At 42.9% G+C, this 17472-nt stretch overlaps 1 protein-coding gene across 1 annotated transcript; it reads right to left on the bottom strand.

Moving 5' to 3' along the window:
• Positions 1-287: 287 nt before the first annotated feature.
• On the bottom strand, positions 288-16503 carry LOC144805639 (uncharacterized). Its single transcript, XM_078672157.1, is given in 2 exon segments — positions 288-1637; positions 14018-16503. Coding segments are annotated over 2 exon segments (2748 nt in total). The 5' UTR covers positions 15416-16503.
• Positions 16504-17472: the final 969 nt, after the last annotated feature.

Below are 17472 nucleotides of genomic sequence, written 5' to 3'. Positions count from 1 at the left end.
TGAGGCCACAAATAGTAACAAAGGAATGAGGTTAATTCAAGCATTTCCATCCCTCGCTGTGTGCTTTTCTCAGTACAGTTTGTTGGACAATCAATGGAGTGATGTCTTTGGGGCTGCGTCATGTAAATGTTTAGCGATGCTGAAAGCTCCTCCTCGGGGTTGACTGTGAGCACCTTTTATTCTCCCCACATTGCCTCTCTTACGTAGAAATGTTACATTTACAACTGAAGTTTTTGTCACATTGAGAGCACAGATCATTTTCTTTCACGTTGTCGCTTCTCTGGCATTTAGAAAAATGACAAGGTTTCTTCCAGGTAAGTTGTCACAGGTTGAGTGAGACCAGATTTCCGGCTGAAACTTTTCCAGCATTCAGAGAGCTTATAAGGTTTATCCCTAGCGTGAGTTCTCTCATGTCTAGTGAGTGATATTTTATAACTGAAGCTTTTCTGGCATTCAGAACACTGATACGGTTTATACCCAGTGTGGGTTCTTTCATGCACAGTAAGGTTGGATTACCAACTGAATCCTTTCCGGCATTCAGAGCACTGATACGGTTTTTGTCCAGTGTGGGTTCTTTCTTGTCTAGTGAGATTTATTTTCAATCTGAAGCTTTTGTGGCATTCAGAGCACTGATAGGGTTTGAGCCCAGTGTGGGTTCTCTCATGTTCAATTAAACTCAATCTCTTATAGAATGTTTTTGTGCATTCAGAGCACTGATACGGTTTATGCCCAGTGTGGGTCCTTTGATGGACAGTAAGGTTGGATTTCTGACTGAAGCTTTTCGAGCATTCAGAGCACTGATAAGGTTTGTGCCCTGTGTGAGTTCTCTCATGGTGAGTGAGAGTCTTTTTCAGTCTGAAGCTTTTCTGGCATTCAGAGCACTGATACGGTTTAAGCCCAGTATGGATTCTCTGATGTAGATTTAAACCGGATTTTTGATAGAAACCTTTTTGGCATTCAGAGCACTGATACGGTTTATGTCCAGTGTGCGTCCTTTCATGTTTAGTAAGGGTGTCTTTCTGACTGAAGCTTTTCCAGCATTCAGAGCACTGATACTTTTTTTGTCCAGTATGAGCTCTCTCGTGTTGAGAGAGAGCTGATTTACTACTGAAGTTTTTACAGCATTCAGAGCACTGATACAGTTTATACCCAGTGTGAGTCATTTTATGTACAGTAAGGCTGGATTTCTGACTGAAGCTTTTACAGCATTCAGAGCATTGATAAGGTTTTTGTCCAGTGTGGGTTCTTTCATGTAAAGTGAGACTGGATTTGTTACTAAAGCTTTTAAAGCATTCAGAGCACTGATAAGGTTTTTGTCCAGTGTGAGTTACCTGATGTTGAATCAGACTGCTACTAAAACTGAAGCTTCTTTGGCACATGGAGCACTGATATGGTTTTTGTCCAGTGTGGGTTCTTTCATGTTTAGTAAGGCTGGATTTCTGACTGAAGCTTTTACAACATTCAGAGCACTGATAAGGTTTTTGTCCAGTGTGGGTTCTTTCATGTAAAGTGAGATAGGATTTGCTACTGAAGCTTTTACAGCATTCAGAGCACTGATACGGTTTAAGCCCAGTGTGGGTTCTTTCATGTACAGTAAGGCTGGATTTGTGATTGAAGCCTTTCCTGCATTCTGGACACTGATAGGGTTTTCGTCCAGTGCTAGTTTTCTCATGTTTAGTGAGGTGGGATTGATGACTAAAGCTATTCTCACAGTCATTGCTCTTATTCGAGTTGTTTGTTTCTCCAAGTTGGGTTTGTTCCTGGATACATGCCATCTTAAGACTGAATCTGATTTCTGAGTGTGTACTTGTTTATGTTACAACGCAGCATTAACTTCTAAAATACATTTCAGATGCTCTTCTTAACATATGTGTTTAACTAATGATAGTTTTTACCTGGAGATCATTTTCCTACCTTTAAAGGCACCGATCTAACTTGTCTTATTAACTTTCACTGAGGAGCCCCTTGTATTGATTACGAGGCCTCTCATGGATTCATTTTCTCCAAGTTATGCCCGGGTGAAGTTTCTCTTGTTTAATTAGTCTCATTTAGTGATCCTACTTCATCACATTTGATTTAGAAGTTTTAAAAGCACTGATAAGGTATTTGGGCTTTAGTGTTTGCCTGTAAGGTATGTTTGTTCATACAAGTAATGACAGATGATTAGGGCATGCCAGGGTGGTTTATGAATTATCAATAGCGTAACACTGGCCCCTTTTCTACTTTCTGTGCCAGTACATACTTTTTTGCTCAGTGGCTAAGACAGGTACATGATCCACTTTGGAGGTACAGGACACTTTGAAACCACTCGGATCAACCCAAGAGACAGAGTTTGTGGAGGAAAATCTTCCTATATTGGAAATGATAATCCAGCCTCTTTGCTGTAATGACATCTGAGAAAGCGTATTTACAATGACTTTCTTTTAAACAATCTTTTCTTTCCTCTTATCTCCAGGAGACGGGACAAAAGCTTGCACTTGTAAACCGAGGATATTAGTCTTTTTGGCGGTTCTGTCACATCACAACACGTCTACGGAAACTGATCTGTTGGGGAGGGTTTCGGTCTCCAAAGCATTTCTCATAAACCATCAAACAGAATTTACATCCTCTGAGTTTTCTCAAGTGCACTGCGTGGGGATCAGTTGTGGAAATTGTACTCCTTAATCTCAGTTACTGACACTTGGTAAACATTTATGGTCCTTTTACTTTAGGGATTTGACAACTTTCACATTCACCAGCTTCTTCCGCTCCAACATCCTCAACATTCCTGGCACATAGAATGTGTTTCTTCTCAAGAGCTCGAGAATGTTTTAACTTTCCTTGAAATAATCCTTTTCATTGTGTTTCACTAAATTTACACCTTATTTTTTCTGTTCATGCTTCTGTCACCTGTAGAAATGGAGTCAAAAATTGTAAATGAACACAAAGAAGAAATATTTGTAACCTTATACTTTGCACAAAGAAAGTATTAACAAAAACAAGTTTGGAAATCAGTTTGAGTTGCATTTCTGATAGTGGTGAAACAGAGACATTGGAATCACTGGAAATCAAGGATGTGAGAGCAAAAGAAGTGAATATTTAAGAAAGAAACACAGATTCTCAGAAGCAGCCACCACTATCAATTTGCAAGTTCTGTGGCAACGGCTGGCGTCATAGTGAGATATTTGTAATTCTTTCTATGAATTATTAGATGTTATTTAGTCCCCTGCCCACCTAGACTGTTAATCTAATCCTTTTTCCAGTGATCTAGGTAGGGACATTTTATTTAACGGCACAACAGTAAAGGAAACCAAAAAGGGTCAAGAAAAGAAAAACACAAAACAAAGGAAAGAGAAAAAAGGCTATCTTCCACTTTCACCACAGGGGTCCAACACAGGAAACTCTGCGGCAGATGCTTGTAAACATATAAGTTACTTCTAAACACAGTGCCCCAAGGTCAGCACCAGGTGTGGCTCCACCGGTCGCACCACTCTAAAGCAAGCCCTGTGTGCATGTGTGTCCACACACATGTACTGTGTCTTTTGCTTGTAGTAGACAAGACAGAAAAGGGCAGGATGGGAGGACGTAAAGAGATGAAAGTCAGATCCAGAGATGAAAGATGCCGATAGAACAGACAGAAGGATCGAACTTAGCCCAGGGGCATCAAAGCGCTGCGGATCGGGATCATGATCAGGGGTGTCCATAGATACAGGGTTTACAGATTCGTATTTGTAAAGTCAATGCCCATCCCATCCATACCGCACAAGCATAAGGATGTATATGATCGCGGACCCACTCAGTTTCCAATGGTTTTCTGGAACGTTGCCGGTCTCCGTAATAAGATCGAAGACGGTTCGGCAGCGGTTTTTCTGAAGGGCTTTCAATTCATTTTTCTCCAGGAAACATGGTCAATGGCAGCGCTCCACCTACTGGGATACAGAACCTTCACTTCTCCTGCCCTTCCTAGCACTTCAGGCAGACCGAAGGGGGGTCTGGTAATTTACATGGCAAACACTATTGTAGATTTAAAGATCATCAAGACAGACCTCCTTCCGAATTTTCAAATTCTTACTTTCTCCGTAGGGAAAAAAATCCGTGTTACAGCAGTAAATATATACAACAACCTGGATCTAGAAAATTTTGTGAATGTTCTCGACCAAATTCAATACAAAATAACGGAACACATTCACTATAAACAGAAAGGGGATACCGCTCACATAATCTGGGGCGGTGACTTCAATTTGCACCCCTGCCCCATTATCGATACCTGTGGAATAGTAGACGAGTCTGACAGTCCTTTAATGCACTTTATCCATTCAGAAGCAGGATCCGCCATGAACAAAGTAATCGCAGACCTGGACCTGCAAATTCTGAATCCCACACTACAATCAACTGACAAGCTAGAGCCTACCTATAGAGGAAGGGGCTACGAAACAACAGTGGATTATATATTAGCTACAGAAGTTCTAAAATCGCAACTGGGACCATTTAAAATCTTAGAAAATTGCCTCAGCGATCACTCAGCGCTAAGTCTAAACTTCCAAATACATCTCTCGATCTCTCCGATGGTAACCATAGCCAACACCCTATCTCAGAATAGGCTCGTGCTGAACAAGACTAACGGCTTTACAATCAAATGGGAGAAAGTGGATCCCAATATTCTAACGAAGAAACTAGTTACTCTTGCTTACAAAAACATTTTGATCTGTCTTGATCCTCAAGCAGAGGCTAAGCAAATACTGGAAAACTTCAACGCCATTATAGAACTTGTCAAAAGCCTATTAACCAGAACTCTCAAACAAAACAATAGAAAGACCACAGGCTGGTTTAGTCGAGACTGCACGAAAGCGCAGTCAAATCTGAGGAAAGCTCTTAGGGAACCCAACAGAGATGCAACAAAGATCCAAAATCTCAGAAGAGAATACTCTACCATTAGAAAGACGAGGAAAAAGGACCTAAAAACATCCTTGTGGAAGGCCTTACACGAGAGTGCACTCTCGAAGAACTCCCAGGCTTTCTGGAAAATAGTCAAATCGCCTTTTCTATCTAACTCAACTGGACCAAAAATAGATGTGGCCATAGACGAGGCTACATGGACGAGCCATTTTTCGAAAATCTTCCAAACTACATCTAACAGAGGTTTGCATCAGTCTAGCTGCAACCCAGTCACCTTCCCTATTCATCTGGAAGTTGACTTACAAGATTTCGAAGAAGCGTTATCCTTAAGTAGACCCGGAAAAGCCCCTGGCCCTGACGGGGTCCCCGTCGACCTATTTAAATTTCTTCCCGACTTGTGGATTCCAATAATCACGAGGGTCTGTTTCCCAACCATGGAACTTGGACTGCTGGACTCATGGTCTTCGTCAATAATGGTCCCTATTTTCAAGAAGGGGGATAGGCAAGATGTCAAGTGCTACCGCCCAATCTCCCTTCTTGACTCTCTGGGCAAAGTAGTTGGCAGAGTCCTTCTTGGCAAGCTGCAACAGTGGGTGGCTGACGAAAACATCCTCTCAGACCTACAGTTCGGCTTCAGGGAGGGCTTTGGAACCATCGAGCAAGCTTTAAACCTCTCTTTGCTCATTTCTAAGTACACATTGGCAAAATCAGGTTCTATATTTATGACATACGTGGATCTCTCCTCCGCATTTGACTGTGTCTCACATACCAAGCTCTGGTCATTACTAAGCAAGATGGGAGTAGACCCTCCTCTCCTTGACTTCTTAAGAGAACTCTACAGCGGGGCCACAGCGAGAGTGAGGTTCGGGACAGGAGGAGAACTGACAGCACCATTCAGGGTAGAGCGGGGAGTGAGGCAAGGCTGCGTCCTTGCCCCCTTTCTTTTTTCTTTATACACCAACGGTTTGGAAGAGTGTATGTTGAAGGGGGGAAGAGACCTCCCAAAAGTAAAAGATCGCCTAATCCCCGCCCTGCTCTATGCGGACGACGCTGTCATTTTAGCCCGAACTCCAATTGAACTACAGAAATCTTTAACTAAATATGCAGACTTCATGGCAGCTCTGGATCTGCATATTAATGTTAAAAAAACCTTCTCTATGGTAGTCGGTGGCTCAAAAAAACCCGCAAAATCCATCTTTTTAAAAGACCAAAAAATTGAGAGAACCTCGCAATACCCCTACTTGGGTATCATGATTGATGATGCCCAAAATTGGAAGCCGGCGGTAGAAGCTAGGAGGCACCTTTTTAAAAGAGCGAACATGGCCCTAATGAAATTTTCCAACAAACTAGGGAAAAAAACCCCAGTGGAACTGTTGCAAATATATGCGGCGAAGTGCCAATCCACAGCATTATATGGTGCCGGGATCTGGGGTCATACAAATACTGTCCCAATCCAAAAAGAGGAAAACATCTTCACGAGATTCCTTCTGTCAACACCACGAGGCACTTCCATCTATGCCTCGCATATAGAATTGGGAATCCCATTTATCGAAGACCTGATAAAAATCCAACCTCTAATGCTTTGGAGAAGAGTTTGGTTATCTGTTGAAAATAACCTGACAAAAAACATTATACAAGACATCATGGAGTTGGACCATGCTAAAAAAATTCCTTGGATTTCTTACATCAGAAATTTTCTACAAGATCTGGGATTTGAAAAATACTATTATAATCCAGAACTAATGAAAGAAATCTCTAAAAAAGATCTAAAACAGGTAGCATTGAGTCACTTGGATTCCCTGAGACTAGCAACGCTGACTACAAAAAAATCTGTCATGCATGCAATTATTATTCAGCAGACCATGAAAATTCAGCTATATCTTACCTTAGGGATTTCCACCTACGAGAAGATGCTCCTAACAAGGTTCAGGTTGAATTCATTTTTCAGACTGGTGACCTTCCCCGAAAAGAACAATTGGAGTACCGATATGGCACTGTGTCCTTGTGACGAACATTCCCAACAGTCCACCATTCATACAGTACTTTTTTGTAAGTTCTATCAATCGCACCGAAAAACTTGGCTTTTTCCCCTATTAAAAAAATGGGGCCATAGACAATGCCGCCCAGCGATGTTATCACTTCAATTTTTGGACTCAGAATGTACGGTATATCATGTATTAAATTTTTTAAAATGCATCATGAGACACAGAAACAATCTGTAAAACTGCAACTTTCCATCTTCTGCTATTTTTTCTAAACTGCCTTACAAATAATGTGTCCGAGCTAAGAAATCAAATGTATAATTCACCTTTTAAATTTAATGTTTTTTAAATTAATTTGTTATCTTTTATGGCTTTTCGAATTGTAAAAACCGAATAAAGATTATTATTATTATTATTATTATTAAAGCGCCAGGTCTTCAAGGCCTTACGGAATGAGGAATGAGTTTCCAGAATCGAAATTGAAAGAGGAAGGGAGTTCAAAAAATTGTCCACAGCCAGCGAAAAGGCCCTCCCCCCCATCTAGATTTCCTGAATCTAGGCACAGTCACCAAATTATTGCTGGAAGATCTTAACTGCTTACCAGGGACATATCTCCGAAACAGTTTTTTAATGCCTTCTGATCACATATTGTAAAAGACCTTGTGCACCAAACACAGGGCTTTAAACTCAATTCTCCGACCCAAAGGAAGCCAAGGAAGGCTCTTGATGGTAGCCGCAACAGAGTGGAATTTAGGAAGGCCCATCACCAGCCTGGCAGCAGCATTCTGCACAAGTTGGAGTCGGTGTAGGAGACCCTTATTGGGTTCCGGAGTCACATACTACGCGCCGTATTTTGCTTCAACACCTCGTAAGGGGTAGTAAGCGCTATATAAATCCAATTACAATATCTTTTTAGTAGCGGTGAGAGGGAAATGGTGAGGTGCTTAGGAACGAACGTGTCTGTTGCTGTGTACCTTATGCGTTGCTTTTTCTGTGCACGTAATTTCTCCCAGATGTGTGCATGCTAAAAGTGGGTCTGAGGTCCTGTTAAGGAAGCATTTTAAGTGTTTCTTGTTGTCTTTTTTTCTAATTTTTCACTCCACTCCAAACCAAAACATATGGGTAAAAGATATTGTCATTTACAATACCAATAGTTCTACTCATCAAATGTGAGACTGATTGCATTGCAAATGCTTGTTTAAAGTTCTGTCCTGTCTAAATACGCAGTAACCTTCAGGGGTGGCTGCGCAGAAGTCAGGACCAGAGGAGGAGTCACCCCACGTCTCAGTCAAGAATAATAAATCCAAATTCTGATTGGTCAGAAGTTCATGTATATCAAGATTATGCTTGGGGAGGGAGTGAGCATTTATAAGTGCAAAATACATCAAGTTCGGTTTAGGGAGGGGATATGTGCGCTAGGAAGGAGGGCTGACCTAGTTGGCGCTATATTAAACATACAATTTGGGCATATGGAGAGTGGCTTATTAAATAGTGCATCCTCGCTGAAAGGGGAGCAATAATGATTGTAATTAGTGTTGTTTAGATCCATAAGCTGAAGACTAGTGTAAGATAGTGCTTTTATACTTGGAGTTGTTTTTAAATAGCCAGGGGGACAGGCCCTGGGCCCGGTCAAGGCGCAGATGGGCGCAGATGTGCTTGCCTTTGGTGCGCCTTCGGCGCGCCCACGCCACGTCCGCTCCGCGTTTGCGGCATTTGCTGGCTTTATGGTGCCCTGCCTGGTTAGTAGCGGAGACACTAGACCGCTGACCTAGCCAAGATGGCGGCTGTGAATGACCCTAGCAGGAAGTGAAGCACCCAGAAAGAGTAGGCTGTCCCTTGGAGTCTCCCTCCACGTCAAACAGTCCGGTAATGACTCACGGTGGACCGGGGAAACTGCAGGGCGCCAAGTGCTATAGCAAGCCTACAAATGGGCAAGCAGCAGGCAAACAAGCCAGGGTCATGGTGGAACTGGAATCTTGCAGCAGCCCCACACCATCACCCACACTTCAGGGGGGAGCCTTGCTACACTGAGAGCTGGCCCTCGCCTTGGAGAACATTCCAGTAGAACTGTGAACGGGCCCTGCTCTTGCCCTGATGACAGAGGACAAGGTGATATGACCCCAGAAACACCACTAGGACCCTGCGTTGACAGCCTTAGACTGAACATAGTGAAGGAAAGCAAAGGTGCTCTTGATGTGCAGAAGGGAGGCTGAGAAACGGGGTTACATGATGGCTTGAACTTCGATAGAACTAACGCCCTACAAAGCCAGTGTCGGTGTTGTCATCAAGGTTGCCATCCATGGTAGATGCGAGGATCTTGTGCTGGGTAAGCGCTGTGCTGCAGCGGTTTCAATGGCGTCCTCTGCTGTTGGCTCAGCAGATCTGTGGGGTGTCTGCAAGGGAGAGGGAAGCTGATAGAAGGTGTCTGGTCAGTTGGTGGAAGGTCAGACGTTTGCGGATGTATGCTGGTCCTTCGTTGTGCAAGGCCATGTAGGCATGACTCATCATCTTGAACTGCCATCTCTTCTGAATCAGGAGCCAGTGTAGTTTCTTGAGATGGGGTGTGACGTGGGTCCTTTTGTGAGGTTGAGTATGAGTCTTGCCACTGAGATCTGTATCGTCTGGAGTCTCGTCGGGAGGCGTGTAGTGACTCTTACGCAGATTGTTTCCAGTGTCCAGTCTGCTAGTGATGAGAGCTTGCATGATGGTCCTTCTGGTGTTTGCCGGGAGCCACCTGAAGATCTTGTGGAGCCTTCAAAGGGTGTGGGAGCAGGTGGATGAGACTGCATTGACTTGTTTCTTCATGGATAGCTTGCAATCCAGAATGATGCAGAGGTTGCGGGCATGGTATGTTGATGCGGGGGGTATGCCGTGCTCCATGGGACACCATTAGTCATTCCATGGTGAGGTGTTGTTCCCAAAAATGAGGACTTCCATCTTGTCTGTGTTGAGTTTTAGACAGGTGTGCTTCATCCAAGCCCTTGATACAAGCCCTGGCAACGCGGAGTATATGGGGTGGGGACTTTAATTCTGCCCATGACACCTCCCTAGATAGATCCTTCCCCCACCACAAATTGAGAATGCAATCAGAATGACCCATGGTTTGTGGACTGGCTTATGCTTACCCAGATATGCAACATCTGGTGACAGATGAATCCTCGTACACGAGAATACTAGTTGTTCTCATCAGTACACTAATTGCACACCAGAATCGGCTTGCTCCTATGCAATCCCTCTGTGGCTTCCTTGGTCTTGTGACCTGGATGTCTAGGCCACACACTTTCGGACCACAACCACCTCAAAATGATGATTCAATGGGGCAGACAACATGCACCACTACCTACTATGAGGCTGTATGCCCCGGCCCTACAGGACAGAGTCTTCTGTGATACGGAAGGTACACATATCGCCATCTTTGAGGCGAAGGAAAGAACTGCCTCTACGACAGTGATAGAGTGAGATACCTTTAAGGGTCTCACATAAGGCCAGTGCATCAAGATGTCGCATTGTGTAAAACATGCCTTGCAAGACCAGAACCTCTCTCTTCAACAAACAATATGAACAACGGAAATATATCTGGGGTAGCTGCATGAAACTAGAACACAATCAACCCTCTCCGAAAGGAGTAAAGAGAGGCGGTGGTCCGACTAGGAACACTACACTATCAGATACTAGAATGGCTACTAAGGTCGTTGACCTCAAAGACCCCCAGAAAGGCCAGCAGATCCCCGGTGGGAGTGATATTGAATGTACAAGCAGATATAAACCAGGCTTTCCTGTAGTACCAGATGTCTGTATACCATGCTGTGTTGGGAGTGCAAGCGCCCCAATCAGATGAGTATTAGAATAGACTGACAATCCCCAGACTTAACCCCCTTAAGGGACATACACCAGACAAAACCCTAACCACTGAGGAAATTGGCTTCATGATTGACTAGATCGCATGCAACAAAACTCCTGGGATGGACGGGTCCCTGGTGGACTTTTACTTTACCTACAGAGCAACCCTCTCTCCAAAGCTACTCCAAATGTACCAACAGGCCTGGCAAGAGGGCACATTGCTGGGATCCCTATGGGAGGCTATGATATTGGTACTGCCTAAGCCCAACAGGGACCCCCTGGAGCTACGGTCCTACTGGCCACGGTACACCGACCACAAGATTTGCAGTAAGGTCTTTGCAAACAGGTTGCTCCCCTGCCTCTCTACAATGGCACCAAGACCAGAATGATTTCGTACCTGGGAGAAAAATATGTCTTAACCTATGGCGCCTCTCCGGCTGATGGAAAAGAATCTTCATGAATTGTCTCCATACACAGCACTCTCACTAGATATAGAGAAGGCCTTCAACACCCTCGAGTAGTTTTACTTAACGAAAGTGCTGATGTGCATGGAACTAGGCCCAGAAATATTACACTGGATAAATCTCCTCTACACCAACACGCTGGCCCGCATCCGGACAGGCAGAGATCTCAGTTTCTTTTGAAGCATGCAGCAAAGATTCCCGCTGTCGATTACTTTTGCCCTAGCCATGGATCTGTTTGCTGCCCTGTTTCGTTCACAGGACCCAGCAGTCGGTATACCGAGTGAGCCAAATTGAGAGGACATATCACTGTATGCTGATGATGCATTTGTGTACCTCAGGAACGTGCATTCGTATCTACCACAGGTGATGGATGTTCTAGACGATTTTGGTAGGACTTATAGACTAAGGCTAAATTTGACCAAACCAGCTTATATCCCATGCGCAAACTAACAACTTAAAACAGGAAGTGCTGCCCCAATTAGCACTAGGGTGGCACCCTAACATCTTCAGGTATTAAGCGACGAACTTCCCACACGACAATGAACGTGTACAGGGCAACTTAGGTGATATCCAAGGTTTGCAGCTCACTGTTGTTTTGAGGCTCCCTGCAACTATCGACCCATGGGTAGAGTGGAAGTTGCAAAAATGCTGTTAATACATTTATACTGCTTCTCGATCCCTCTAGTTTACCTGCCTCTGCACTTCTTCAGGAAATTGGACTTTGTTTCTGTTCTTATGGACCTAATCTGGGGAGCGGGCCACAAGAGAGCCGCGCTTCGCAAACTATACTCTAACTTGGAACGGGATGGGGGATGTACATTTAAACGACTAATAAAGAACTACAAACTACAAACTACTGTGTGACTTGGAAGACGATTATTTCTCAATACAGCCCTTGTTTGTTAACTCGTTAGTTATCACATTATCATCTGCACTAGAAGAGATGGGAGCCTGGGGTGTCAGATCACAGAAACTCATTTGCATACAAAGGGGGGTGAAAGCCTGTTCACAAAGCACAACACAACTTGTTTATGTAAAAGTTTGTACATTGCACAGGGAGTGTGATTCAGTGTGAGTGTTGTATGACAGGAGCGGGCAGTCTTAGTTGCTGAGACATGAATCTCTGACGGGTGCATCTTTAACTCTTTCAACTGTTTGAGAGGCAGTCTCAAATTCTGGGGGCACAGATCCCAACAGCTTCCCTCATAATCCTTGATTTTTGCATCTACAGTTGGTGCAGATGCCACCTAAGAGAGTAACCTTTCCAGCTAGGTAGTGTGTTTCCTGGAGTCAGCCTGCTTTACTTTTCCCAAACTTTGGTCAGCAAAGGTAAATGTGTCTTCTACTAAAGTGTTCTTAGCTCGCTTTTGGTAACGTGGCTTGAGGAGTATGGCCTAAGGCACACTCGAAGGTAAAGCAAAACAGTGGAAATCACAAATTTCAATACAGTTTATTAAAAATAGACACGGAACTTTAAGATTCAAACCAAGTTTAGATTAAAAAGAATATTTAATAATTATTCAGAAGCAAAGGTCGGCTGTGATTTAAGGATTATTAATTAGCAAAAACAACTGTCAAAACCAAACAAAAAGGTAAATGAGTAAAAAAAAAGCAGATCCACTGAATCAATCAGGAAGTCACCTACAAAATTGTAGCTGACTTTGGTAGCTATGCTCGAGAGGACAAAGATAAGTTTAGTCTCTGATGATGATGAACACTGGAATTTGAAACAAGGTTTGTGGCTGAATCAGTTTTAGAAGGTGACGAGCTGCACAGAAGTGGCTTGAAGTGCAAAATTTCCACAGAGTAGAGTTGGGTTATCAAGTTGAACCTGAATCCACGGCCATCAAAATGTGGGAAACTTAAAGCAGTTACAACAGCTGCGAAGTCTTCGGAGCTTCCAAGTTATGGAGATGGTTCAATGTTGATAAGAGCCAAAGCATGGAACGTGGCAGGCCTGAGGCATGGTTAAGAGCATAGCAGGTTCCATTTGAAACAAAAAAAGATGGAAAGAGGCCTCTTGTGTGGATCTTTGTAATACGAGGTGGTGTCCTTTTGGAACAGAAGTCATTAGGACTATTTAGGATGGAGCCAAGAATGGTTTGCATATGGCTGACCATGTCTGTAGTTACACAAAGACTAGAGAATGATGTGGTGGGATGTTGCAGAGATTAACTACCAGTCCATCCATCACCTTTGGTTTTTCTCAATGATCAGCCGACGTGGCACAGACATGAACAGATGTTGGTCCCATTAAGACCTATGACAAAGCGACTCCTGCTGCAGCCCCCTGGGGAGGCTCATTAAAGCTGGAAACAGTTTGAGGTTACTTGGATTCCAGATCCTAGGGGCGTGGCCTCAAAGTTCAGGATCCAATGGACTTTGTGGGTCAGAGCCACCGCTTATTAACACGCAGGGAGCAAAACACGCTGAATGGAATGAGGCCACAACAAGTAACAAAGGAATGAGGTTAATTCATGCATTTCCATCCCTCGCTGTGTGCTTTTCTCAGTAGAGTTTGTTGGACAATCAATGGATTGATGTCTTTGTGGCTGCTTCATGTTAAGGTTTTGCGATGCTGAAAGCTCCTTCTCAGGGGTTACAGTGAGCACCTTGTATTCTCCCACATTGTCTCTCTTATGTAGAAAGGTTACATTTACAACTGAAGTTTTTGTCACAGTGAGAGCACAGATCATTTTCTTTCACGTTGTGGGTTCTCTCTTGTTGAATGAAACTGAATCTCCAGCAGACACTTCCCTGGCATTTAGAACAATGACAAGGTTTTTTTCCAGGTAAGTTCTCACAGGTTGAGTGAGACCAGATTTCCGGCTGAAAGTTTTCCAGCATTCAGAGAGCTAATAAGGGTTTTTCCCCAGTGTGAGTTCTCTCATGATTAGTGAGAGTTGTTTTATGACTGAAGCATTTTTGGCATTCAGAGCACTGATACGGTTTATACCCAGTGTGGGTTATTTCATGCACAGTAAGGTTGGATTTCCAACTGAATCCTTTCCCGCATTCAGAGCACTGATACGGTTTATGCCCAGTGTGGGTCCTTTCATGCACAGTTAGGTTGGATTTCTGACTGAAGCTTTTGTGGCATTCAGAGCACTGATAGGGTTTGAGCCCAGTGTGGGTTCTCTCATGTTCAATTAAACTCAATCTCTTATAGAAAGTGTTTGTGCATTCAGAGCACTGATACGGTTTATGCCCAGTGTGGGTCCTTTCATGCACAGTTAGGTTGGATTTCTGACTGAAGCTTTTCTGGCATTCAGAACACTGATATGGTTTAAGCCCAGTATGGATTCTCTGATGTAGATTTAAACCTGATTTTTGATAGAAACCTTTTTGGCATTCAGAACACTGATAGGGTTTATGCCCAGTGTGGGTCATTTCATGTTTAGTAAGGGTGTCTTTCTGACTGAAGCTTTTCCAGCATTCAGAGCACTGATAAGTTTTTTGTCCAGTATGAGCTCTCTCATGTTGAGAGAGAGCTGATTTACTACTGAGGCTTTTACAGCATTCAGAGCACTGATACAGTTTATACCCAGTGTGGGTCATTTTATGTACAGTAAGGCTGGATTTCTGACTGAAGCTTTTACAGCATTCAGAGCATTGATAAGGTTTTTGTCCAGTGTGGGTTCTTTCATGTAAAGTGAGATTGTATTTGTTACTAAAGCTTTTACAGCATTCAGAGCACTGATAAGGTTTTTGTCCAGTGTGAGTTACCTGATGTTGAATCAGACTGCCACTAAAACTGAAGCTTTTTTGGCACATGGAACACTGATATGGTTTTTGTCCAGTGTGGGTTCTTTCATGTACAGTAAGGCTGGATTTCTGACTGAAGCTTTTGCAGCATTCAGAGCACTGATACCGTTTGAGCCCAGTATGGATTCTCTGATGTAGATTTAAACCTGCTTTTTGATAGAAACCTTTTTGGCATTCAGAACACTGATAGGGTTTATGCCCAGTGTGGGTCATTTCATGTTTAGTAAGGGTGTCTTTCTGACTGAAGCTTTTCCAGCATTCAGAGCACTGATAAGGTTTTTGTCCAGTGTGGGTTCTTCCATGTACCGTAAGGTTGGATTTGTGACTGAAGCCTTTCTGGCATTCAGAGCACTGATAGGGTTTTCGTCCAGTGCTAGTTTTCTCATATTTAGTGAGGTGGGATTGATTACTACAGCAGTCCTCACAGGCATTGCTCTTATTCGAGTTGTTTTTTTCTCCAAGTTGGGTTTGTTCCTGAATACAAGTCATTTTAAGAATGAATCTGATTTCTGATTGTGTACGTGTTTATGTTACAACTCAGCATTAACTTCTAAAATACATTTCAGATGCTCTTCTTAACATATGTATTTAACTAATGATAGTTTTTACCTGGAGATCATTTCCTAACTTGTCTTATTAACTTTCACTGAGGAGCCCCTTGTATTGATTAAGAGGCCCCTCGTGGATTCATTTTCTCCAAGTTATGCCCGGGTGAATTCTCTCAAGTTTAATTAGTCTCATTTAGTGTTTCTAGTTTATCACATTTGATTTAGGAGTTCTAAAAGCACTGATTGGGTCTTTGGGCTTTAGTGTTTGCCTGTTAGTTATGTTTGTTCATACAAGTAATGACAGATGATTAGGGCATGCCAGGGTGGTTTATAAATTGTCAATAGTGTAACACTGGCCCCTTTTCTACTTTCTGTGCCAGAATATGCTTTTTTGATCAGTTGCTAAGACAGGTACATGATCGACTTTGGAGTTACAGGACACTTTGAACCCACTCGGATCAATCCAAGAGACAAAGTTGGTGGGGGAAAATCTTCCTATATTGGAAATGATAATCCAGCCTCTTTGCTGTAACGACATCTGAGAAAGAGCATTTACAATGACTTTCTTTTAAACAATCTTTTCTTTCCTCTTGTCTCCAGGAGACGGAGACAAAAGCTTGCACTTGTAAACCAAGGATATTAGTCTTTTTGACGGTTCTGTCGCATCACAACATGTCTACGGATACTGATCTGTTGGGGAGGGTTTCGGTCTCCAAAGCATTTCTCATAAACCATCAAACAGAATTTACAACCTCTGAGTTTTCTCAAGTGCACTGTGTGGGTATCAGTTGTGGCCAATGTTCTCCTTAATCTCAGTTACTGACACTTGGTAAACATTTATGGTCCTTTTACTTTAGGGATTTGACAACTTTCACATTCACCAGTTTCTTCCGCTCCAACATCCTCACCATTCCTGGCACATAGAATGTGTTTCTTCTCTAGTGCTCGAGAATGTTTTAACTTTCCTTGAAATAATCCTTTTTATTGTGTTTCACTAAATGTACACCTTCTTTTTTCTGTTCATGCTTCTGTCACCTGTAGAAATGGAGTCAAAAATTGTAAATGAACACAAAGAAAAAATATTTGTGACCTTATACTTTGCACAAAGAAAGTATTAACAAAAACAAGTTTGGAAATCGGTTTGAGTTGCATTTCTGATAGTGGTGAAACAGAGACCTTGGAATCACTGGAAATCAAGGATGTGAGAGCAAAAGAAGTGAATATTTAAGAAAGAAACACAGATTCTCAGAAGCAGACCACACTATCAATTTGCAACTTCTCTGGCAACGGCTGGCGTCATAGTGAGATATTTGTAATTCTTTCAATGAATTATTAGATGTTATTTACTCCCCTGCCCACCTAGACTGTTAATCTAATCCTTTTTCCAGTGATCTAGGAAGGGACATTTTATTTAACAGCACAACAGTAAAGGAAACCAAAAAGGGTCAAGAAAAGAAAAACACAAAACAGAGAAAAGAGAAAAAAGGCTATCTTCCACTTTTACCACAGGGGTACGGCATGGGAAACTCTGCGGCAGATGCTTGTAAACACATAAGTTACTTCTAAACACAGTGCCCCCAAGGTCAGCTCCAGGTGCAGCTCCACTGGTCGCACCACCCTAAAGCAAGCCCTGTGTGCATGTGTGTCCACGCACATGTACTGTCTTTTGATTGTAGTAGACAAGACAGAAAAGGGCAGGATGTGAGGACGCAAAGAGATGGAAGTCAGATCCAGAGATAAAAGATGCTGAAAGAACGGACAGAGGGAGGATAGTATTATGTAATGAATGAATGAATGAATATAGGAATTATAAAGTGTAAACTTAGCCCAGGGGTATCAAGGCGCTGCAGATAGGGATCATGATCAGGGGTTACAGATTCGTATTGGTAAAGAGCCAGGTCTTCAAGGCCTTACGGAATGAGGAATGAGTTTCCAGAATCGAAATTGAAAGAGGAAGGGAGTTCAACAAGTTGACCGCAGCCAGCGAAAAGGACCTCC

Source organism: Lissotriton helveticus, assembly GCF_964261635.1.
Source record: "Lissotriton helveticus chromosome 1_1 unlocalized genomic scaffold, aLisHel1.1 SUPER_1_unloc_17, whole genome shotgun sequence".
Classification (NCBI taxonomy): domain Eukaryota; kingdom Metazoa; phylum Chordata; class Amphibia; order Caudata; family Salamandridae; genus Lissotriton; species Lissotriton helveticus.
Note: the sequence above shows the minus strand (reverse complement) of the source record. Positions and strands in the feature narration are given on the sequence as shown.